At 38.0% G+C, this 24,777-nt stretch overlaps 1 protein-coding gene across 1 annotated transcript in view; it reads right to left on the bottom strand.

Annotated features, from left to right (window-relative positions):
* LOC126185006 (leucine-rich repeats and immunoglobulin-like domains protein 3) overlaps window positions 1-24,777 on the bottom strand; it is a 76,180-nt gene that overhangs the window by 18,772 nt on the left and 32,631 nt on the right. Inside the window, exons 7-11 of the mRNA XM_049927733.1 lie at window positions 24,593-24,736; window positions 22,026-22,420; window positions 20,632-20,946; window positions 3,718-3,999; window positions 1,926-2,201 (exon numbers count right to left, since the gene is read on the bottom strand). Coding sequence (XP_049783690.1) covers window positions 1,926-2,201; window positions 3,718-3,999; window positions 20,632-20,946; window positions 22,026-22,420; window positions 24,593-24,736 — 1,412 coding nt within the window. The remainder of the gene's footprint in view (window positions 1-1,925; window positions 2,202-3,717; window positions 4,000-20,631; window positions 20,947-22,025; window positions 22,421-24,592; window positions 24,737-24,777) is intronic.

Genomic DNA, 24,777 nt, shown 5'->3' with positions numbered 1-24,777 from the left:
AATACATTACATTTACAAAAAAATTACAGCTAATGAGAAACATGTGATGCATTTATTATAAACCACTTTGGCAAAAAACAGTAAAAAAAGAAGGAAAAGAAGAGGGAGGGCTCTTTCAATTGTTAGTATTTTGGTATCCCACAGGTTCTACTGGTAAAATTAAATTCTGCAGTATTGTTATAAAACCCTTCTACCTTTCTGGCCAAAAAAGGTGATTTAAATTATCCGAAGATCAGCTGAAAGATATTACATTCAAAAAATTTAGTAAATATACTTTGAAAGAATAAAACCTTACTACTTATGAATAGCTAATTACATGACCTATTTCAGTAAGAGAAATCAGAAAACAATCAATAGTAATGTGGGTGAGCACTGACAAATGAACAGAATAGAATAAATCAGTAAGGCAAAATATTCTAATTAAACTATTTGAGAATTACTACCATATTCTTACAAAGCACTTACAATACAACAGTTCATTTTTCTAGGCAACATACACTTTTTACTAACATACCACTGGCCATTCAATTCGCAACACTACAAATGCAGCATGCACCAAAAATCAAATTGGCAGGAACTGCATGCTTGTCTATGCAAATCATTAGCATTTCAGTGCACAAAGTAAATACAAGTAATGTCATTTACATTCTGTATTTTACATAAGATTACGTGTCAGGTTTCTCACTGAGGAATCACATTAAAATGTTGTTTGTTTGTGAGAAGATCATTTCATGCAATGTATGAGAAAGAAATGTCTACTACCACCTGCTGGAATTCAACAATGGCAGGATTGTGGCCTATCAAGCCTGTGGTTTATCATTTTGTAATACTGCTATTCACAACAGTCGGGATCCCACAACTATCATGTGAACACGGAATCGATGAGGTCAGGAGGGACATACTTAATGTCGTGGAGAATCAAAATGGCCCCATGCTGATAGTGTCCATGAAGAAAAACAAATTGTTTGCTCAGCCACGATGTATCACACAGCTACGTCATATACCTCGAGTCAGAAATGGGCTTCTTTGCAGCAAGATAAATATCCAGATGAAGAGTGCAAAAATGTCTGAAGCACCACAGATTGTCAGTACGGTGACCATTTTCGTGGCTTCTCTCGAGGCGGCAGCAGAGAGGTGCCGACAGGGGTGCACACAATGACAACAGTAGACAATGGAAGTGTCAGTGTATGGAGGCTATGAGGAGAGCGAACATGGTGATTGTATTCATCATCATGATCATAAAGGCATCTAGTTCTCACCGTCAGTAATCTGGACAATAACCAGTGGCTGCACCCTATTTTGAAGGTCTCCACGATGTCACCTTGCAACAAGAAAATACAATATCACACATTGCCCATGCTGTCCCAATCTAACTCGATACAGAGTGTCTTCAACTGGGGCCCTGGCCAACCAGTTTTCGAGATTTCTCAAGTCCCTACAATTGATGAACTCTGGCATAGTGTTGAAGCAGCATGGAATGATGTGCCCATATCTATCATCCAAGCTCTGTTTCACTTGATGCTCAGCCAGTTAGAGCTACTGTTGGTACCAGAGGTGGCAGATCTGTGTACTACAACTCACAAGCTGTGTACCACAAAATCACCTACATGTTTTATTCCTATATACTGTGTATATAATGTAAATAAAATTTCTTTATTTCCTATCCTTCCTTGTGATGTAATTTCAATGACCAGCAGTGAACTTGCAAACACACATGTGAAACTAACGTGCTGCTGTGATCCATGAATTAACCACACTTAGGATTTCTCCAATTGAAACATAATCATAAACTACAATTGCCATACATAACCTTCATGCAAATGAGCACACGATGTACATTTAATCTACATCTCATTCAAATCCCACTTGTGTGTACTTTAACATTACTACTTTCATAAGTATTATTGTGAAGTTGCCAAACTTACCTGGAACAACAGTCAGCTTGGAGTAACCCCTTTCGGTTCCCAGAGTATTGGACATCTCGCACTCATAGGTTCCTGCATCAGAAGGTATTGTGTTAACAATCACCAACAGCTGATCTTCAGCAGTAAAAAAGTGTCTTTCTGTTGTAATCAAATTTCCTCCATCTTTTTTCCAAACCAGTTTTGGTTTTGGCGAGCCTGATGCCATGCACTCTATAACAATTGGATCTCCTGCTGTTATTTCCTTGCTCTCCATTGGCTTCACAAATGATGGAGGTTCTAAATTATAAACAAACACAAAAATTAAGTCAAAATCTTAGAATAAAATAATATATAATTGTACAATATATTAAAATGTAACATGAATATTGTAAACATGATTTCAAATCATTAGGACTACAGGTACCTGACCACTTAACGTATATGAACAGGTAACAAAACTGGCACCGTAGAGGTTAAATTGTGACTCTCAACAGCGCAGTTTCACCACGCTCGCTCCATTTTTAGGGGATGAATGCGGTTAAAAGGTAAATATTAAAAAAGTTCCTATGATAAAAGTTCAGTTAAAATCTCATCCACTCTCACTCATTTACACTGATCATCATTTAACCACTCACAATCATCCATAATTTAAAACTACAAACAATGCCTGTCTGTCAAATCTGTTTAAAATGGGTAGAGTAAGTAAGAAATACCTAAAATAGCAGCTCAGGAAAATGTGGCTGGCCAATTACCCACAAAAACACTGGACGAAATAGCCACAGCTAAAAAAAAAAAAAAAAAAAAAAGACATTTTCCAAAAGCACAGCTACAAGTTTGATCTTGTTTATGTACATGTCTACCAATCAATGCCTCACCTACACTGTGTAAGCTTTTGTATGTCTGTCTCTTCAGAATCCAGACCTCATTATATAAATCCTCATCTGAAATGGCACTTTCACCTTATGTAAATGTTCTACAGAATTATTCCTCGCTTCATTAGCCCATATTTGTACATAATTGAAAGCAAGCTTTTGCAGTGGATTTTTACTGGGCAGTTACAGTTTTTCAGAAAACTTCAAGGATTCATCCCATTATATTTATGAGTTGTTCTCAAATGACATCTCACAGCATGAAAAAATGAAGTTTTTCTTTAGGGCATTACCATTTATCACATTTTATTTTCTACCAATAAAGCTGTTAGTGAGTTTCCAACCTATTTCAGTGCACAGGAAGGAAGGAAGGAAGGAAGGAAGGAAGGAAGGAAGGAAGGAAGGAAGCTTAGGGTTTAACATCACATTGACAACAAATCATTAGAGACAAAGGACAAGCTTAGATTGGGGATGGCAAGGAACGAAATCAATTATTTATATTTCAAAGAAACCACTCCACCATTTGCTTTAAGTGATTTAGGGAAACCATGAAAAACCTAAACCTGGATGATCTGAACACTGTCATACTGAATGCAAGTTCAGAGTCACTGTATCACCCTGTTCAGTTATTCAGCGTACATCTGATTTTTGCTACCTAAGCAAGTTATTAAGATAATTTTTCCAACTTTCTTCAGTTCTATTTTTTACGACCAATTACACAATTGTCTCTTAAATATTGTTTATCTGTGTGTCGGTCACATAATCAAATGATTTTAAATTGACTGAATAGTTTTCCCTCTCTAGTTCCCCATCCCATCTGAAAATATGAAACCTTTAGGTAAGAGTCAAATTAATAAATATCTTTAAAGTAATGTAAGGACATTTTTATTATGTATATTGGAACACCTGTCAAGAATTTGTTAACAAACAAGGTTTGTACTCACCCAAAACACTTAACGTAGCATTTGCGACAATGAATCCAGCCGTGTTCTTGGCAGTGCAAGTGTATACTCCCATATCAGATGCCTTAACATTAACAATGAAAAAGACATCATCTGTAGGCATTACATGCATGCGGCGTTCTCTCGCTGCTGGAAAGTCATTTCCACCATCTTTCTGCCACACTATTTCTGGAAGAGGCAGGCCAGTGGCTGCACATTCCAAACGGGCTGTACTCCCAGCTTTTGTAGTTACATCAGTAGGAATTTTTGTAAAACTAGGAAATGCTGTGGAAAAAGAAGAAAGAGCAACTTTTATCTTTGTGATGTAAAGTAACATTGGTGTAAAGTTTCTTCACACACCCCAAAAAGAGAAAATTACCAGTGAATTAATACCAGTATTTCTGGAAAACAATTCAGTTTGTGAACTAAGTTATCACAATATTTATTGCAACAAAAAGTCTGGTACAACATCTTCAACTGGTTAGACAAACCACACTGTAAACTCCTTACGCAACAAACCTCATAATTCCCTACACAAATAAAGTCTATCTCTGAGATTAGTTACTGTGTTGGAGAAAATGGTTATTTGCAAATAGTTATGAGAAATGTTAATACAACTCTAATGGAATCCTCAGATCTGATGGAATATACAGGGTGTCCCAGGAGGAATGGTCAATATTCAAAGGTATGACAGGAATAATCATTCAAAGCAAAAAAGCCTAGTAAACATGGATTCTAAAAGGTACCGTATTTACTCGAATCTAAGCCGCACTTTTTTTCCAGTTTCTGTAATCCAAAAAACTGCCTGCGGCTTAGAATCGAGTGCAAAGTAAGCGGAAGTTCTGAAAAATGTTGGTAGGTGCCGCCACAACTAACTTCTGACATCGAATATATGTAGCGTTACACAGGCATGCTTTGCAGGCGCAAAAATAAATAGTGGCGCCAAAAACTCTGCGTCAGTAAATAAATTTAAAAAAAGGTGAAAGATGAGCTTTCTTTCTCCGCCCCGAGTTTCGACCACTGGATTTTGGTACATTATCCAATGAAGTAAATGCAAATTCCGTATTGTTCATCTTCGAATGTAGCAGCATTTAAATGTACTACGAAAAGCCGACTTCAAGACTGTTTGGGATGTTTGTCAATATGGCCAACTCTATGTTCTGAATTTTTTCCCACCTGTGAGAAGAGATGGTTGCTAATAGGAACTTTTATGAATTGTGAATCACATGCAGTATTCTCTTTACCATAAGAATAATACGCATATAAACATTTTGCCATGTATTCTTTTGTGTTCGCTGCTATCTCATTTAAATCCTGTCTGCCTAATAAACTCAATATCAAGAATGCGACAAACAATACATGACACAGTACAGTAATGCATTTTCAGCTTGGAGTGACGTAAACACCTATAACAAAGAGAACAGCACTTATCAGATCAAAGAAAAATAAGCAATCAATTCAAACCTGAGGAAGCACGTGAAAAAGGAAGGGTACCCCTATAAATATGGACGGAGCACCTGACGCATAGCAATGGCTACCTGGTAAAGCTTAACTGCTAAGCTTACGACTCGAACCAAACTACTGTAGCTGTATCGTCATTCATTCGACCTAAATTGTGTCTCATATTACAATGGACCAACTTTGTTTCAATTTGGGGGTGCGGTCTAAAACTTTTCTCTCCCCTTGAATTTTGAGTCTCATATTTGAGGTGCGGCTTAGATTCGGGAAATTTTTTTTTCCCTTGATTTCGAGTCTCATATTTCAGGTGCAGCTTAGATTCGAGTAAATACGGTATACCTTAAGAGCTACAAACTCTTCTTCATCTTTGCTACTTTGAAACATCTCTCCTACTGAACAAGTACTCATAGCTCTTATGGTATGCAGTTTAGAGCCCATGTTTACTATACTTTTTTGCTCTGGATGGTAGTTCCTGTCATATCCCTGAATAATGACCCTTCCTCCTGGGACACCCTGTATACAGGAAAGACAGATTGAACTCAAATGATGATGGCATACTTATTTCCATCAAAACCACTGTCAACTACAAGAAGTTAAACAACAAAAATAAGCATTAAATATAAACAAGAAAGTAGCTTATCAATTATATCAAACCAAGTAACAAAACATCACAACGTAATTGTCAAGACTTTCACTGTCATTTCTCAATGTTTTATCTATTTTGCAGTCTTTGGCTGACGACTGTTCTATCGATTACTTTGTTAACAAATTACAGAAAGATGCATATATTTGTAGAAGTGGCAAAGAAAGAGATCTATGTGACACTGTATTTAAAATGCTCATTAATTAATTAATTATATAATCCACTAACAAGGACACAGTTGATTTTTTCATCAAAAACCTTTATCTCACACAACCTAGAATTTGAGGAATAACAGAAAACTGTTCCCAAGCTAATGCAGTCATTTGTAACCCCTGAAAACAAAATGGCATCAGGTGTTCTGATTGGGGCATTGGAATTTTTTCAGTCATTCCACAGAATGCATAATAACCTCTAAGAGTTCATGAATGGGACATCAGTGAAGAGTGTTTCATGGCTTTGGTAGCAGCACTGATCACGTGTCAGAACTCACAATGTTCACTTGACAATGATTTAACACCACACTAGAGTACTTAGGTTCTTATTCTGAAGTAAAATCATCCAAACAGTACTGACTGGTCTGCTTGCCACACATCTATAAGAACTGCATAAAGACCTGCTGTTTTCCTCACAACATAAGATGGAGCTACTTGACAGGGAACAAGCACTGTAACTCCAGGGAAGAATGTTTGCACTCGGCAGTATAAAGGTTCTGGATGTTATAGCTACAATAATTTAACATATGCCAAGTTTGCTTCGTACTACAAAATGCGCAGCAGGTGTTTCTAAATAACACTGTAAAGTGTTATTATAAGAATGATCAACTGCAAGAGTTACATTCACTGTCAATGAAATGGAAAAATCCATCTAAATGTCTTGATGCATATCTGTTAAAAATTATGTTGCACTCCACATGACGGCTCACAATTATCGGCAGATCAAGCATACTAGCAAAGTAGTTCTACAGCAGTTTCTTCCAATCTGTCATTGCATGTTTACACACAACACCTGTAAATAGCAGGTGTAGAGCTTATGCCAATAATGTCATATATGAGTTCAGATCGGATGATTTTGATGGCTCAGCCATCAATGAGAATGCTCCTCAGACCACAGTATCATGATTTGAGACTTATACTGTCAATTAAAGGACGCTTGTGCAAGAAAATGCACTATAATAGTTCACACAGATGTGCGGTCAGTGTGGTGCAGCTTGTAGAGAACTTGTGGACATTGTAGCAGCACGTTCATTCCATAGATTCAGACAGTATATCCCATGGAAAATTAAGTAAGGTAGTTGCAGCAGATTCATAGTATAGTTTCAAATAGGTTCCTCACTAGCTGTAGTAGTAGTAATAGTTGCAGTAGTAGTAGAAGATTCAGACCATAGATTTTAAGCTAACTGTACCACAATGGCCGTACACTCATTTGTTAGAGAACAGTATTATTCTTAAACTAATACTGATTTTTGTTGTGGGTACGCCTTGATGTGGTGGAAATTTGATACTGATGTATACAAAATGTTAATCTATAATCATCCTTGATATAAACTGAAAGTGACCTAACATCCATGCTAGCATCACATTCTTATGAGATTTTTATTTGATTCCTCACATCACTTGTGTTTTATGTTACACAAAAGACTTGTAAAACTTGCAGCAGATTCCTAAATAGCAACAGATGAGGAATCTGATGGTGTAAGCGATACATCCAAGTTTTTATTGATTGGTGGGGCAGTGAGGCTTCTATTTGCAAACTTCCACAGGATTTCTAAATCACTTTCTAAATCACTATCTTTGGCAGTACCAGCGCATCCTGTCTCAACATGTCTGGAGGTGATATGATGAGATTAATATCTCAAGACTCAAAACAGTGAATATATTTAAAGCATCCAAGTGTCGTGAACCCGCGCAGCTTATACACTGCAATATGGATCACCATGGACAGACAAAATCTATACTAATGCATGTTAAACCACTCGTTGATGATTATGTCAAGTACGTGTTGGAACATAGAGTTTAAAATGAGGAAGAGGCATTAGAAAAGTGTGTAGGTGTGAGTACGTCTGCTAGTATTACTCCTATAAACAGAAATTCTAATTACACTTAAGTCTATTAGTGCTCCAATTGATTTCCATCCAATAGAAGCTAAATTTAAAGGATATAAAAACAGGGGTTATTTGGATCATGTAGTCTTTGATACATTTACGGAAGTGACTACCATGATGGGCAATCTGCTCCCATGGACCAACATCCCATGCAGTTATTCTGTGAAATGACATTTTTTTTTTACAAACTGCATTTTCTTCTTATTATTACACAAAGTAAAATGTGCATTTAACAGTTTAAGGCTTCTTATACATGCTCCAAAATCCAAGACGGTAACACCACCTGCGGCAGACAGTTGATCCCGTATATACTAGTCTAACATATGCCATATACCATGTGATAAGATGAATCACAATTGTGCATAACTGGAAGTATATGTATTGAACTGACTGGGATTGACGTACCGTATTTACTCGAATCTAAGCCGCACTTTTTTTCCGGTTTTTGCAATCCAAAAAACCACCTGCAGCTTAGAATCGAGTGCAAAGCAAGCGGAAGTTCAGAAAAATGTTGGTAGGTGCTGCCACAACTAACTTCTGCCGTCGAATATATGTAGCGCTACACAGGCATGCTTTGTAGGCACAAAGGTAAATACTGGCGCCAAAACCTCTGCGTCAGTAAATAAATTAAAAAAAAAAAAAAAAAAAAAACTGCATTTTCATACACTATCCAACAAAGTAAATACAAATTCTGTATTGTTCATCTTCGATGTAGCAGAATTTCAATGTACTATGAAAAACCGACTGGCAAAAGTGTTTGGGACGTTTGTCAATATGGCCAACTCTACGTTCTGAATTTTTCCTACCTGTGAGAAGAGGTAGTTGCTAATAGGAACCTGATGAAATGTGAATCACATGCAGTATTCTCTTCACCATAAGAATAATACGAATATAAACATTTTGCCATGTATTCTTTCGTGTTTGCTGCTATCTCATTTAAATCCTGTCTGCCTAATAAACTACGTAACTAGAGTGAGACAACAGCAAACGTGGAAGAATATACGTATCATGTCATGTTTATATTCGTATTATTCTTATGCCTAATAGTGATACAGAAATGAAGCAAGGCAACTGAATAGATTTTTAAATCTAAGATGACTATTTTCTGTGAGGAATTTGATGTACTAAAGAAGCGGCCACAAAGATTTTCAAACGGAGAAAAATTTTCGCCTAACTCTCGTTCAGAACATGTTCTATCATACGCAGTCTATTATTTGGTTCTTGTTGATTATTATCAAAGAAAGCAGCAGTGTAAGTAACAACAAATAGCAGTCTCTTGCCATTGTTTCGCTAATGAGACGATTCCTCTCTTTTTTTTAATTGTAAGAGGCGGTAGCGCGCACAAAAGCAAGCCATGCTGTGAGGGGCGACAGGCCGTAAACACGCACTATCGGAATGCGACAAACAATGCATGACACAGTACAGTAATGCATTTTCAGCTTAGAGTGACGTAAACACATATAACAAAGAAAATGGCACTTATCAGATCAAAGCAAAATAAGCAATCGATTCAAACCAGATGAAGCACGTGAAAAAGGAAGGGTACCCGTATAAATACGGATGAAGTGCCTGACGCATAGCAATGGCTACCTGGTAAAGCTTAACTGCTAAGCTTACGACTCGAACCAAACTACTGTAGCTGTATCGTCAGGTTCATTCGACCTAAATTGTGTCTCATATTACAATGGACCAACTTTGTTTCGATTTAGAGGTGCGGCCTAAAACTTTTCTCTCCCCTTGAATTTCGTGTCTCAAATTTCAGTTGTGGCTTAGATTCGGGATTTTTTTTTTTTCCCCCTTTATTTCGAGTCTCATTTTTCAGGTGCGGCTTAGATTCGAGTAAATACGGTATGTACAGGTGAACTATACAAGATGTATATGGGAGAGAGATTGCTCAGTATCTCATCATATTCACACTTGGTACAAAATATTCAATGTCCAATCTTCATCCAAAATATTTCAGGGTAGCCTTCACAAAATCCAGCTCCCCACAGCCTAGAACAACTGTAAGTTCAATGATTTTCAGAAATATTTTACTACAGTCACACATATTTCAATGCCCTAAAACCTAGAAGGCTTATAGAATTTCTCCAAGCTTGCACTCGCATCACATCTACTGACCATCACTATTATGACCAGCAAAAGATCTCCTGCAAAAGGTCTCTTGTTGAAGGAATCATACTGACATTCATAAAAAAATGATTTAGAAATCACGTGGAAGTGTGGAAGTTTGCAAACAGAGGTTCCACTATCCAATCAGTCTAATGGTATGAGCAGTACATGAAACGTTTTCATTATCATAATTGCATGATACTGAAAACCTTTCATGTATTGCTCATACCATTAGATTCCTAAACTGTCCCATTTAGAAATCTACTGGAAGCATTACATGCCTTATGTATAACATAAAACACTTACAATTAAAGTGAGGACTCGGTTTAAAATCACTTAAAATTGCAAAGCTGGCCTGGACATTAGACTGTTATTTGTTTAAAGGAAGGAATGGAGTTTACCATTTTGTCTACATCAATAACAAATTTCCATGACAGCAAGGCATAACAACAGTGGAAATTAGTGTTAAGTCAAAGAACAATACAGTAGTGTCGTCTATCAAAAATCATTTGCTCAATCCAGTAGGGCTACTACTACTACTACTACTACTACTACTACTGCAGCTAGTGGGCAAACTGTTTGAATCAATAGTATAAATCAAATGCTACTATCTCATCGAATTCATCACAGGATCTGCTATTTGAATCTATGGGATGAATTTGCTCCTGCAACAACCACTAGTACTCTTGTCAACTGCATCATACTGACCACACACCTGAGTGAACTATTGTAGCGAGTTTTCCTGCATAAGCATCCTTTAACTGACTGTAGTATAAGGTGGTTTGAGGAGCACTCACAATGATGGCTTAACCATCAGATTCATCTGATATGAATGCTTCATGGATGTTATTGGACGTCAGCTCTACACCAGCAATTTACAGGACTTGTGTGTAAACATGCAATGACAGATTGGAAGAAACCGCTGTGAAACTGCATCACTACCACACTTTATCTGCCACCGCTCTAAGTCATCATCTGGAGTGTGGTGTATGTTGTAACAACAGTAGATAGAGACAATGAGTTAGATTTTCATTTGGATATATTTTGATTGACTGTGAATGTAACTCTTACAGGTAATCATTCTCATGATGACACTTCACAGTGATATCTAGAAAGAACTGTACATTTTGTAATATGGAGCAAACATGGCATGGGTGAAAAATTATTGTAGCCGTAACATCCAGAACATTTATACTGCTGTGTGCAAACATTCTTATATGGAGTTACATTGCACTTTCTCTGTCAAGTAGCTCAGTCTATATCATGAGGAAAAGTCCACGTTTATACAGTGTTTAGAGCTATGTCTCCAGCAGACCAAACAGTACTTCTTGGATGATTTTACTTTAAAATAAGGACATAAGTACTGTAACATGGTGTTAAATCATTGCCAAGTTAATGTTGTGAGTTCTGGCACTTGTTCACTGTGACTACCAAAACCATAAAACACACTTCACTGATGTCCCATTCCTCAAATCTTTGATGATATTATGCATTCTGTCATAATGATTGAGAAGATCGCAACTGCCCAATCGGGGCACTTGATGTGTGTTGTTAGCCGAGTTCAAAAATGAATAAATAACTATATTTGGTTTTTGAATGTACAAGTTGAATGGTAGGGGAGCAGGTCTGACACACAAAAAAGACAATCTTATAAAAATAGTATTAGGAAGAGCTAATGAAAGACATAGACTTCTTGGGGAAAAAAAGTCATGTACCACAATGGAGATGGCACTGAAGATGCCAATACAATCAAGTGTACAAATTTGTTTGGAATGCTTATGAAGTATGCATGACAACAGATACCAAACAAAATGAGACACATTCTTCAAGGATCATAAAAGATACATGTAATCCAGACGAAACTGTACTGGTAGGGAGCCGGTTAGAAGTACCAATATATTATTTTGGTAGAAAATTTCATTAATTTTGGTACAGTGTTTGTTGACTTTGGAATAAAACTGATACAAAGATTCAATGATTTGCTGTATGGACTATACTGTATATATCCCACCTTTCTAGCAAATAGAAGTATCACTCCCAAATGATCACTTATGGGCACGACGTTTCACAAATCAGCAGCACTGGACTGCTGCTGGGTGAAACTTGAGTCCCTCCAGGCCAATAGAGGATGCACAATTCTATAAATGGGCAGATGACTGCAGCAGAATTGTGAAGCGGTGATCGGAGCACCTGCGTCGTACCTATGGAATGTGTTTATGAATGATGGTGCTCTTTCCTGGACAGCATGTAGCATTCAGCATCCATCAGACAGAGGGCACTGGAGTCTTGCCCATATCACTATTGGTACTTTTTAATGTTGAGATGCAGAGTGCAAAAGAACAACTGACTGCCACTGTTGTAAAATGATGGTCTTTTCCTGTCACATGGATTTGCCACACTTTCGACAGTTGCAAATGAAGTTGTAAATACATATAAATGTGTGGGAAAAAGTACCACCACAGCTGTATCTTTAGAATGACTTTATTGTCTCACACGACTAGCTTGGGCGGCACATTACCACCATTCCCAGGCCCCACCACTGCCAAACGATTATTAAATTTTCTTGGTGCATTTATTGTGGTTCAATACAAGTACACATGCCACAGAGACAACACAGTGTCGAGTAGAGACTCCTGAGGAAAGCTAGCCCATGTATACTAGTAATGAGGAATCCACAATAAATGCACCATGGAAATTTAATACTCTTTTGGCAGTGGTGGGGCCTAAGGATGGCGGTAATGTGCCACCGAAAATAGTCAAGTGAGACAATAATGTCATCCTCAAGATAGAGTGTAAGTCCCTCATTGATGCAATAAGACGGACATCCATAAATTATATTTTGCTTTAAAATGTCCCTAAGACACAGCAGGTGTAAGTAAGTTTGAGGTGTTTCGAGAGAGTCTGGGCATGTCTATGAACAAGGCATGTTACTGCCTGTTTTAGTAATTGCATTCACCACACACATGAATGTTTTGTGGTGAATTTTACACACACAGTATCTGATCCCCCTCCCCTTTTCTTTTTGCTCCTGAGCCACTGTACAAGTTCTCACCACACAACAAATATGCTTGAATTTTTTTAATTTCCCTGCAGAAGGTCTGTGTGGGCTATCGATCATTTTAAACTTAGAACATGTTGGTTCTTTGGTTCTAAGCTACCAGGACCAGTTGAGTGGTGGGTGAGATGCTGCCAGCACACAGCTCCATTCCTCTGATACCAGTACAGTACAGTGACTGGCCTTGGTGAGGTAGGTGATGGAATGGCGGCCTTATCGTACTCGGATGGTATGGAAGCCCAGCCCAGCACGGTGTTTGTGAACTTTGGAATGTGCATGGAAGGGACTCTTCCTGTACTTTTTGTTTAAAGAGAGAGACAATTGTTCCTATCCTATTCCTACTACACAGCACAGGCGAGCAGAAAACTGTTTACGCACAGCAAAAGCAGAATTAAACTTTGATACAGTTTATCATAATATAACACTTAAGATAGGATTCTACACTTAGAAGACATAATATCTGACAACCATGCAGCTTGCACCCGTACTCCCAGGTCCTCCATCTTGGATTCTAATGTCATAGGGCTGCACAAATATTGCCAAGTCAACCATCTTGCAATTTTTTAATTTCACACAAACAGGATAATGTTCCATCATCATAGATTTTTTTTTTTAATTTGTCACCATTTTACACTCAGGACAATTACCCTACTTCCACATCTACATCTACACGAATACTCCACAAGCTGCCTGACAGTGAGTTGTGGAGGGTACTTCTGGTACCACTAACTGATCCCCCCCCCCCCTTTTTCCATTCGTGAATGGTATATGGGAAGAATGATTATTGATACACCTCTGTATCAGCTCTAATTTATTGAATTTAAAGTCATTTCACAAGACGTATCTCAAGGAGGTAATATGCTGTCTGACTTCTCGAAAAGCACTCTTTCGAAATTTCAATAGCAAACCTCTCCGTAACACCTCTTTTGCAGTGTACGACACTGGAGTTTATTGAATGTCTCACTGAAGCTCTAGCACCAATGATCTTGTGTCAAAACACACCATCCTTCATTGGATCTACTCTCTCTCTGCTATCAGTCCCACCTGGTATGGGTCCCAAATTGATGAACAATGCTCAATAATCAGTCAAACAAACACACTGCAAGCCACTCCTTTCATGGATGAGTTACATTTCCTGAACATTCCTCCTATGAATCTTAATTTGGCATCTGGTTTTCCCACTATTTGTTTTATGTGGCATTCCACGTAGGTACTCCTAGATATTTTTTGGTATATACTGTTTACAGCAATTTGGAGGAGGAGGAGGAGGGAATTAGTGTTTAACGTCCCGTCAACAACGAGGTCATTAGAGATGGAGCACAAGATCGGGTTAGGGAAGGATGGGGAAGGAAATCGGCCGTGCCCTTTTGAAGGAACCATCCCTGCATTTGCCTGAAAGGCTTTAGGGAAATCACGGAAAACCTAAATCAGGGTGGTCGGAGATGGGATTGAACTGTCATCCTCCCGAATGTGAGTCCAGTGTGCTAACCACTGTGCCACTTCACTCGGTCAACAATTTGGCATCAGTAGTGTGGTTGCACAGTAGTGTATTTATTTCCTGTGTATGCACAATATATTACATTTAATCTCTATTAATGTTCAGTGTCAATTGAAAGAGCCAGCATCATTCATCAATCCTCTGTAGATCATTTTGTAAATCAATTCTGTCTTCTGGCATTGCTACTTTTTTATATATGACCACATCATCTGTGAATACTCTTAAAGAGCTTCTAACACTTTCTACTGTATCGTATATATATACACTGTAAGCAATAACTGTCCAATTACACTTCCGCAGGGTACATCTACATATATATCTACATGATTACTCTGCTATTCACAATTAAGTGCCTGGTAGAGGGTCCAATGAACCATCTTCAAGCTGTCTCTACAGTACCACTCTCTAAAGGCGCACAGGACAAATGAGCACTTAAATTTTTCTGCGCGAGCCCTGATTTATTTTATTGTGATGATCATTTCTCCCTCTGTAGGTGGGTGCCACCAGAATGTTTTCGTACTCAGAGGAGAAATCTGGTGATTGAAATTTCATGAGAAGATCCCGCTGCAACAAAAAATGCCTTTGTTTTAATGATTGCCACTCCAATTCACATATCATGTCTGTGGCACTACCTCCCCTATTTCGCGATAATACAAAACTAGCCGCCCTTCTTTGAACTTTTTCAGTATCACCTGTCAGTCCCACCTGATACGGATCCTACATCACACAGCAATACTCCAGAATAGGGCGGACAAGCGTGGTGTAAGTAGTCTCTTTAGTAGATCTGTTGCACTTTCTAAGTGTTCTGCAACGAATCGCAGCCTTTGGTTTGCTCTACCCACATCACCACCTATGCGAGCGTTCCAATTTAGGGTATTTGTAATTGTAATCCCTAAGTATTTAGTTGAATTTACAGCCTTCAGATTTGTGGGACTTATCGCGTAATCAAAATTTAGCGGATTTCTTTTAGTACTCATGAGAATAACTTCACACTTTTCTTTATTCAGGGTCAATTGCCACTTTCTGCACCACACAGATATCTTATCTAATCATTTTGCAATTCATTTTGGTCTTCTGATGACTTTACAAGATGGTAAATGACAGCATCATGTGCAAATAATCTAAGAGTGCTACTCAGATTGTCTCCTACGTCGTTAACATAGATCAGGAACAATAGAGGGCCTAGAACATTTCCTTGAGGAATACCGGATATTACTTCTGTTCTACTCGATGACTTTCTGTCTGTTACTACGAACTGTGACCTTTCTGACAGGAAATCATTAATCCAGTCACACAACTGAGGCAATATTCCATAGGCACACAGAGTGGTTAGAAGACGCTTGTGAGGAACGGTGTAGAAAGCCTTCTGAAAATCTAAAAATATGGAGTCAATTTGACATCCCCTGTCGATAGCACTCATTACTTCATAAGTATAAAGAGCTAGTTGTGTTCCGCAAGAAAACTATTTTCTGAATCCGTTCTGACTATGTGTCAGTAAATCTTTTTCTTTGAGGTACTTTATAGTGTTCGAATACAGTATATGTTCCAAAACCTTACAGCAAATCAACATTAGTGATATGGGCCTGTAATTCAGCGGATTACTCCTATTTCCCTTTTGGGGTATTGGTGTGACTTGAGCAACTTTCCAGTCTTTAGGTACGGAACTTTCCGTGAGCGAGCGATTGTACATAACTGCTAAATATGGAGCTATTGCATCTGCATACTCTGAAAGGAACCTGACTGGTATACAATCTGGACCAGAAGCCTTGCCTAAGCTGCTTTACTACACCGAGGATATCTACTTCTATGTTTGTCATCTTCGCAGTTGCTCTTGATTGGAATTCATGAATATTTATTTCGTCTTCTTTGGTGGAGGAGTTTTGGAAAACAGTGTTTAATAACTCTGCTTTGGTGGCACTGTCATCAATGACTTCACTGTTGCTATTGTGCAGTGAAGGTATTGATTGTGTCTTGCCACTGGTGTGCTTTATATATGACCAGAATTTCTTTGGGTTTTCTGCCAGATTCCGAGACAGTGTTTCGTTGTGGAAGTTATTAAAAGCATCTCGCATTGAAGCACGCGCTATATTTCGAACTTCTGCAAAAACTTTGCCAATCTTCGGGATTTTGTGTTCTTTTAAATTTGGCATGCTTTTCTCATTGCTTCTGCAACAGCGATCTGGCCCATTTTGTATACCATGGGGGATCAATACCATCACTTATTAATTTATGTGGTATATATCTCTCAATTGCCATTGATACTACCTTTTTGAAATCATTCCACATCTTTTCTATGCTTACATGATCAGATCAGAAGGAGTGGAGACGGTATTTAGCCTCGCAGCAACTGCCTGGGGGGGGGGGGGGGGGGGGTTGCGTCAGTAAAATGATCAAATTAATAGTTTAGTCCAATTGTCAAGTATAACCTCTACCCATACTATTTCGCAGGAACTATCTACTTCAATTTTACTACAAGGCAAGTTACTTCTGACAGCAACAAATACTCCACCACCAACTGTATTTAATCTATCCTTCCTGAACACTGTTAGATCAATTGAAAAAAATTTTGGTTGAACTTATTTCCGGCTTTAGCCAGCTTTCTGTACCTATAACCATTTGAGCTTCAGTGATTTCTATTAGGGCTTCAAGCTCTGGTTCTTTCCCAACACAGCTACAAAAATTTACAACTACAATACCAATCGTTTCTACAACTACCTTACTGTGTTTTACCCGCCCCCTTTTAGACGGACACCCTTTCTGTGGTTTCCTGAGACCTTCTAACCTAAAAAACTGCCCAGTCCCTTCCACACACCCCCCACTACCCGTGTAGCTGCTTCCTGTGTGTAGTGGACTCCTGACCTATTCAGCAGAACCCAGAAACCCACCACCCGATGGCGCAAGTCAAGGAATCTGCAGCCTACACGGTCACAGAACCGCCTGAGCCTCTGATTTACACACTCCCCTCGGCTCTACATCAAAGGACCACAGTCTGTTCTGTCGACAATGCTGCAGATGGTGACCTCCGCTTTAATCTCGGAAATTACCTTTACAGTTGATGATTTTCTTCCGTTAAGAGCGACATGTTGATTTCTATCTGCAAGGATGTCGCAAATCAGGTCCGATACTCAGTAAGCTCATATTTTTTTCATTAAATGGTAGTATGAAACGGTGTCAAATGCCTACCTGAAGTCAACAAACATGAGTTGAGCTTTTCAAGATCTTTGTTTGCAGAATCCATGTTTATTTTTATGCAATAGATTTAATTTCTCCAAAAAACATCATAATTTTTTATCATTACATGTGTTCCATAATTCTACAACAGACAGAATACAGGCTTATAATTATGTGCATCTGTCCTATGGCCCTTCTCAAAAACGGGAATGGCCTGCACTTTTTTTCCAGCCACTAGGTACTCTTGATTGCTTCAGCAAACTACGATAACCAGCTGCTAGAAGAGGAGCACATTCTTTCACATAATCTTATATGTATCTCATCATGTCCGGATGCCTTTCCACCACTAAGCGGCTGTAATTGTTGTTGTTGTTGTTTTTTTGGGGAAGGAGACCAGACAGCGAGGTCATCGGTCTCATCGGATTAGGGAAGGACGGGGAAGGAAGGCGGTCGTGCCCTTTGAAAGGAACCATCCCGGCATTTGCCTGGAGCGATTTAGGGAAATCACGGAAAACCTAAATCAGGATGGCTGGACGCGGGATTGAACCGTCGTCCTCCCGAATGTGAGTCCAGTGTAGCTGTAATTACTTTTCTATTCCATAACTGGTTATCTCAATATCTGCTATTTCAACGTTTGCATGGTGATTGAAAGGAGGGACAATATTACAATCTTCTGCGGTGAAACAATTTTGAAAGGCCAAATTCAGTATTTAGACATTCTCTCTGTTACCTTCTGTTTCAGTGCCTGTATATTAAATGACTGACTGAATTGATAATTTTGAACTGCTTACTGGTTTTATGTATGAACAAAATGTCTTAGGGTTTCTAGTCAGATCAGCTGACAAAATTTTACTTTCAAAGTCACTGAATGCTTCTCTCATTGGTTTCCTTATGGTTATTTTTTTGTTTAGTTTTTGTCTGTTTGCTAGGTTTTGACTTCTCTTGAAACTGTGATGAAACTCTTTGTTTATGTATCAGTTTTCTAACATACCTATTAACCCACACTGGGTCCTTCCCACTGCTTAAGACCTTCCTCAAAACATACTTGTCTAAGGCATATTGAATGACACTTTTGAAATTTTTCCATTTGTTCTCCAAATGTTCATCCTCAGCACGAAGTATTTGATGTTGACTACTCAGATATTTGGCAATTTTTATTCTCTCAGCCTTGCTAATTTTCCTACTTTTATTAACATTCCTTGTAATACCTGTAGTCATAGTTACTACCACAGCCTCATGATACCTTCTTATAGAGTAACTGATTTGATAAGTACAGATCTTTCCATTGCCAGGCTTAGAAGTTTCCTTCTCGAGTTGATTCTCTAATTATCTGCTTGAAGTAATTTTCAGACAAAACATACAGAATAATGTCACACGAATCTGTTTCTGGCATCAATTATGACAGCATGACTCTCTCAATCTATGCCTGGCAAGTTGAAGCCATCCCCTATTACAACAGCATGATCAGGAAAGTTATTAACTATATTTTGCAAGTTTTCTCTGAAGTGCTCTAATACTACAACCCCTGACTCATGTAGTCTATAAAAGCATCTGATTATCGATTTTGGCTGACCTTTGATGGTTAACTTCACCCAGATTAATTCACTTTCAGAATCCGTGATGACCACATTAGATATTATCGAATTCTTTAGTGCAATAAATATGCTGCCACTATTGATGACTAACTTTTTCTTAACATAAATATTCCAATCTGAAATTAGGATGATGTTGCTATTCACTTCCACTTTCAACCAACTATCTGGGCATTATAATCTCCAATTAGCAGCACCAATTCTAGGACCTTCCCTTGGATACCTCTGCAGTTTACTAATATCATATTAATCTTCCACCACCAAATCAGCTATCCACTGAAAGTAGCCTCCATGTCTCAAGACGAGCCCCCTCCCCTCCCCCTGCCAACATACCAAGTGCACACCGGCACTCCCCCCCTCCCCCCCGAGGGGCCCCATTACCTGCCTTAACTTTGGAACTCCCAATTACTAGCATACCCCTCATCTGGACCGGGGAGGAAAATAGGCCGCTGGGCCAGCAGGAGAGGCATCCCGCATTGATTCAGAAGTATTATCAACACTGGGTAGCACTTCCGTGTCTGTTGCTAAGGTGTAAGGAAGCAGCCATGTGGTCCGTTCCCTCTTTCGCCTTTTTGCCTTCCACTGTGACTTACACAGCAACATCATATGAGTGGACAAAAACCCTGCAACATAATTGGGTTACTTTTGAATTCCCTGCCTTTTTTAAGTTTCTGCCATTTTTATACAAAGGGCAATTGGCCAATAGTATTATAGGAGTGGGAGGAGGAGAAATCTGGTAACAATGCATGATGTCTTAATGATGTCATTGGGGGGGGGGGGAGAGGAGGATTAGAGGGAGGGGATCTGGCAACAATGCAGATTGCACTCTAACCAGTGTAGCCCTACTACTGCTGCCTACACTCAACATTTTGTGTAGTCCATGACACGTCTATCTGCAGCTGTTACTCAGGCACAGGGTGGAGTTACATAATGTTACAAGTGGACTATTTCTGTGTCAGGTGAACTTAATTATATGTGTATACCAACACTTAGAATTAAAATTTTACTGTAAGGGTTGGCAAGCTTGTTTGACAGATGGAACAATATCCTGTGACTTTACAACACTGTACATAGAAAAATTTTGAATTTAATCTGTATCACATTTTATGCCACCATTTATTACCAAAATTCTGGTAATTAAAATTTCTTATACTATTATGGATTGAGGCAGTTACCTCTGGGTTACTATTCCCCACACCACTGTTACTTATTAATCTTGACAAATGATGGAATGTACAACAGGAGTCATGCCATTAAACTAAAATAACAAGAAAACTATATAAATACCTAAAACAGTTATCCTGGATTTGTTCGAGTATGTAGATCCAAAATTGTTTGAAACCACACACTGGTATCGGCCAGTTTCACGCAGACTTATATTGAATATCACTAGCTCTGAAGTCTGTTCACAACCTTTATCTCCTAAACTTTTTGCTGTCTGCTTTGTACTTGCGGCATTAAGATTAACATTGTCCTTCTTCCAGTGAAAAGCCATTGGATGTAGAGAAGAAGAAGATGCCTTGCAGTGCAATGTAATGTTATCTCCCTTCAACGCTACAAGGCTCTGTGGACTTTCAATTATATTGGGTTTAGGAAATTCATCTGAAACAAACCGAACATCGAGGTCATGTTTAAATATCTTATTCCACGTCATAAAATCACTGTGTGTCACAGTTGGAGTACATTCACACAATTAATCATTACAGAACACTTAAAAATATAGAATTAGTACATTCTATGATTTTACACTAACCAAATAGGACGTGACAGGTGCACTGTGTGTCACTTTAGGTTATAACAAACTTGAGTTTATATATATAAAATGTGTGACACACAACAAAGCAAAATTTTGAAAACAAACTGAAAAAGTTTCTCCTTGACAACTCCTTCTATTCCATAAAAGAATTTCTATTATTGTAATGTGTAAGAGGTAGTGGATAGGAATTACCAACTCACATCTGTATTTTTTTTTTTTTAAAGATGAAAAGCAAAAAAACGTTATAAATGTTCAGCATGTAAAATGCCTTGTTCCACATCATTACGATTTCTGTGTTAACTGATTCATGGAACATGAAACTAACTAACTACTTTCAGAAAATATATACGTACTATCTGCTTTGTCAAGAACTACATATACAGGTCAAATAATTTGCTATTAGACAAATCAATGCAAGCTATTACACACTTTTTTGTGCTAACTAATGCCATGTACATCCAAATTTGAGACAGATTTGCTTTGTGCAAAGCCTCTTATTTGAAACTGTTGGGTATTATGACTGCACATAATGAAGTTAAAAGAAACCAGTTAATTGTTAATAGTAGATAATACAATATTCAAACCCCTCAACCCCTCTCAACAAGTAACATTTCATGTACAAGCAGAACTTCAAGTTTCAAAGTTTATATGTTGAAGATCCACCTCCTCTTATGCCAAATCAGTGATGTTATTTCGTAACAACAGTTCGAGATGAGGCAACTGCATATTACCTTTATCAATAACATGTTCTGTAGAGACACACAGAAATTATTTTTGCATAATAACCAACACTTCATGATGAGTATGTATACTTAGTACTGCCAGTGTACGCTGGCACAGTGCGTAATAATACTTTAAACTTGGTAACCCTGATTTTTGATATCACATAATACAAAATTTTAATGCTGTAATAACTTGTACTTACCACAAGTAAAATCATTTATAGAAACTTGCAAAACTGGTACACCTCTCAGCCTTTCAGGAAATGCACAAACAGCCATCACTGACTTGTTAACACTAAACTGTTTCAGCCAAATAGCAAACCATTTCATTTTACAATCACATAACATATCACTCGTATTCATGCGAACTTCTTTCAGATGTTGAAGAGCACTGAAGCTATTTTCTTGAATGGATACAATACTATTGTTTCTGAGATCCAGTCGAGTGATTCGGTCAAGACCTATGAATGCTTTCTTGTTGATAGTCTTTATTTCATTAGAGCATAAGCTCAATTCTGTTAACTGTCGTAAGCTACTGTATACACCATCGATATAATCATCTTCAACTGTCCATGCAATTCTGTTACTACTTAGTTCTCTGAAATCAAAAAGAAAATTTTCCAGTTAAAAAAGGATAAGAAGATTTCATTTTTATTTCTTTAGTTAGCAATCAAAATCTGTACACCCATTAGGACACGCCACACATTTGAAATAATAAATGTGTCATCTGATCCAATGTGAGAAGCAAGGAAAAAGAAAACTCAAAATAGCAATAACAGTGGTGATGACACTATTTGTAAATAACCTCAGTCACCGAGGAAACAAGAATATTGTCCTGACATTTCTATTCACTTTACTAAGCAAAGCAATGTTTGCTGCAGATTACTCTTCCACTACTGATTGTCGTCTATGTTACTCATCATAGTGAACACTATCACATCTTGACGAACATTTACACATTCTCATATGAATTATTGACTCTCTCCCTGTCTTGTTCCCAAACACGGAACAGCTTTAACATTGGTTATAAAGCTTCACACATCCAAAAACTGAATCTCAGGGGCAGTTGTTGCTATTCTGTTCCCCCATTACACATACCACCACCACCACCACCACCACCACCACCACCACCACCACCATGGTATATATTCATGAGTTTTCATTCACATTGGAAGTAACACAGCAGATAAGGAGAAAATTACAGAAGCTTGTGAAACAAGTATAAGTACTATGAATGTGTAACAATGAATACGTAAGTTTCAATGTGTGTTTCTGTAGTAATTTAAAACCAAGATCTAGATCATAATGTATGCGGCCTACCTAATGCAAATACAAACATTGCACTGTGCTGTTAGCAAAAGCACTAAAATGACATAAATCCTACAAACATAATGAAAGTTAAAACGATTTTAGATTTCCACACATAGTTAAGCCATGATTTATAAGTTTCTGGGTTTGCAGATGAGTTAACTGTTATTTTCCTTTCACAACATTTCATCAACTTCCCTATTTGTCTTCAGCAAGTGTCTAGCGAAGAACTGAATACTGTAGTGGCTCAGGGTTGAGAGGCCACTACGGTGTAGAGGTCGAGCTGCGGTGGGAAGCTAGAGATGGCGGTACTGGCCAGCCATAGCAGTCAGAGACATTGGTCGTGCGTTTATGGGCTGCGCTTGCGTGAATTTGTGTACATTTTCTACTTTGGAAGAAGGCCTTTTGGTCAAAAGCTTAAATGTGTAACAGTGTTTTTGTTGTGCCTGTCTGCAACTCAACATCTCCTCTATTTAGTGAGTAGCAATCTATCCTTTTCATAACCTTGTCGTTATTACATTCTAGACTCTTCATTGTTCGATCTGGTCATAGGCTGGTGAGAGATTGGCACACCTCCACCCACCGACCACTAAGATCAATGAACTCTGGGATAGCAGCACGGAATTACATGCCCGAATCAATCGTCCAAGTTCAGTTCGACTCATTGCCCAACCATGTTAGAGTCAACACTGCTGCCAGAGACAGCTGTGCTGCATACTAAATTTCACAGCCTGTATACCCCCAAATCATCTTCCTACTATACTGTGTTCACACGATAAGTAAAATTTCGTTATTTGCCATCATCCCCGGCGCTGCAGCTTTAATGGCTAGCAGTGGACTTTATTTTCAATGATTCATAATCATTTCTCACAATTTTATTTTTACTACTGGTGTCACAACAGGAATGATTTCAAGTAAACTGCAATAACAATTTTTGTATACTACAAATTTATATACTGTTTTTGGTATGCTAACTACTTGTCATTACATGTATCTTCATACAATTAAATTATTTTCTCTGCTGTTATACAGTTGCCTGATGATGATCAGATAGACTGAAACAAGTAGTAAATAAAAGGTTTGTTTATTAGCAGCTCACGATGTTATATAAAAATGACCTGCTTCAAATGCTTACAAGGTATTTTTTCTGAAAACTTTGGGTAAGGATGCTGAGGGAAAGAGCTCTACAGTCTATGGTTTGATTTTTATCAAAAATATCTTTACTCTGATGCTGCAAGGTTTTAACTACGCAAAACTTCACAATATCAATGACCACAGACAGACACACAAATAATGGGAAGACCTACAATGAAAATATGTGGTATAAGATGTCTAAGAGAACACAAAACCAAATAAATTAAAGTTTATCACAAAAGGTACAGAAACACAATTTTTCAGTTTCTTCTGTGAATCTTAAGAAATTAATGAAACAAAAATGTTTAAATGTTAATCATATACTTACAGAACTTCGAGTGATATCAGGCCATCAAAAGCGCCATCGGCAATATATTCAATTATATTGCCATTCAAGCGAAGAACTTGTAATCTTGTTAACTGTTCGAACATTCCCTTTGTAACAGCTTGAAGGCGGTTCTGAGAAAGATCCCTTGAAGATGAAAGAGAAAATAATAACAATCAAAAATAATG

Source organism: Schistocerca cancellata, chromosome 4, assembly GCF_023864275.1.
Source record: "Schistocerca cancellata isolate TAMUIC-IGC-003103 chromosome 4, iqSchCanc2.1, whole genome shotgun sequence".
In the NCBI taxonomy this organism is placed as follows: Eukaryota; Metazoa; Arthropoda; class Insecta; order Orthoptera; family Acrididae; genus Schistocerca; species Schistocerca cancellata.
The sequence above is the reverse complement of the archived record's forward strand: the minus strand, read 5'-3'. Positions and strand labels throughout refer to the sequence as shown.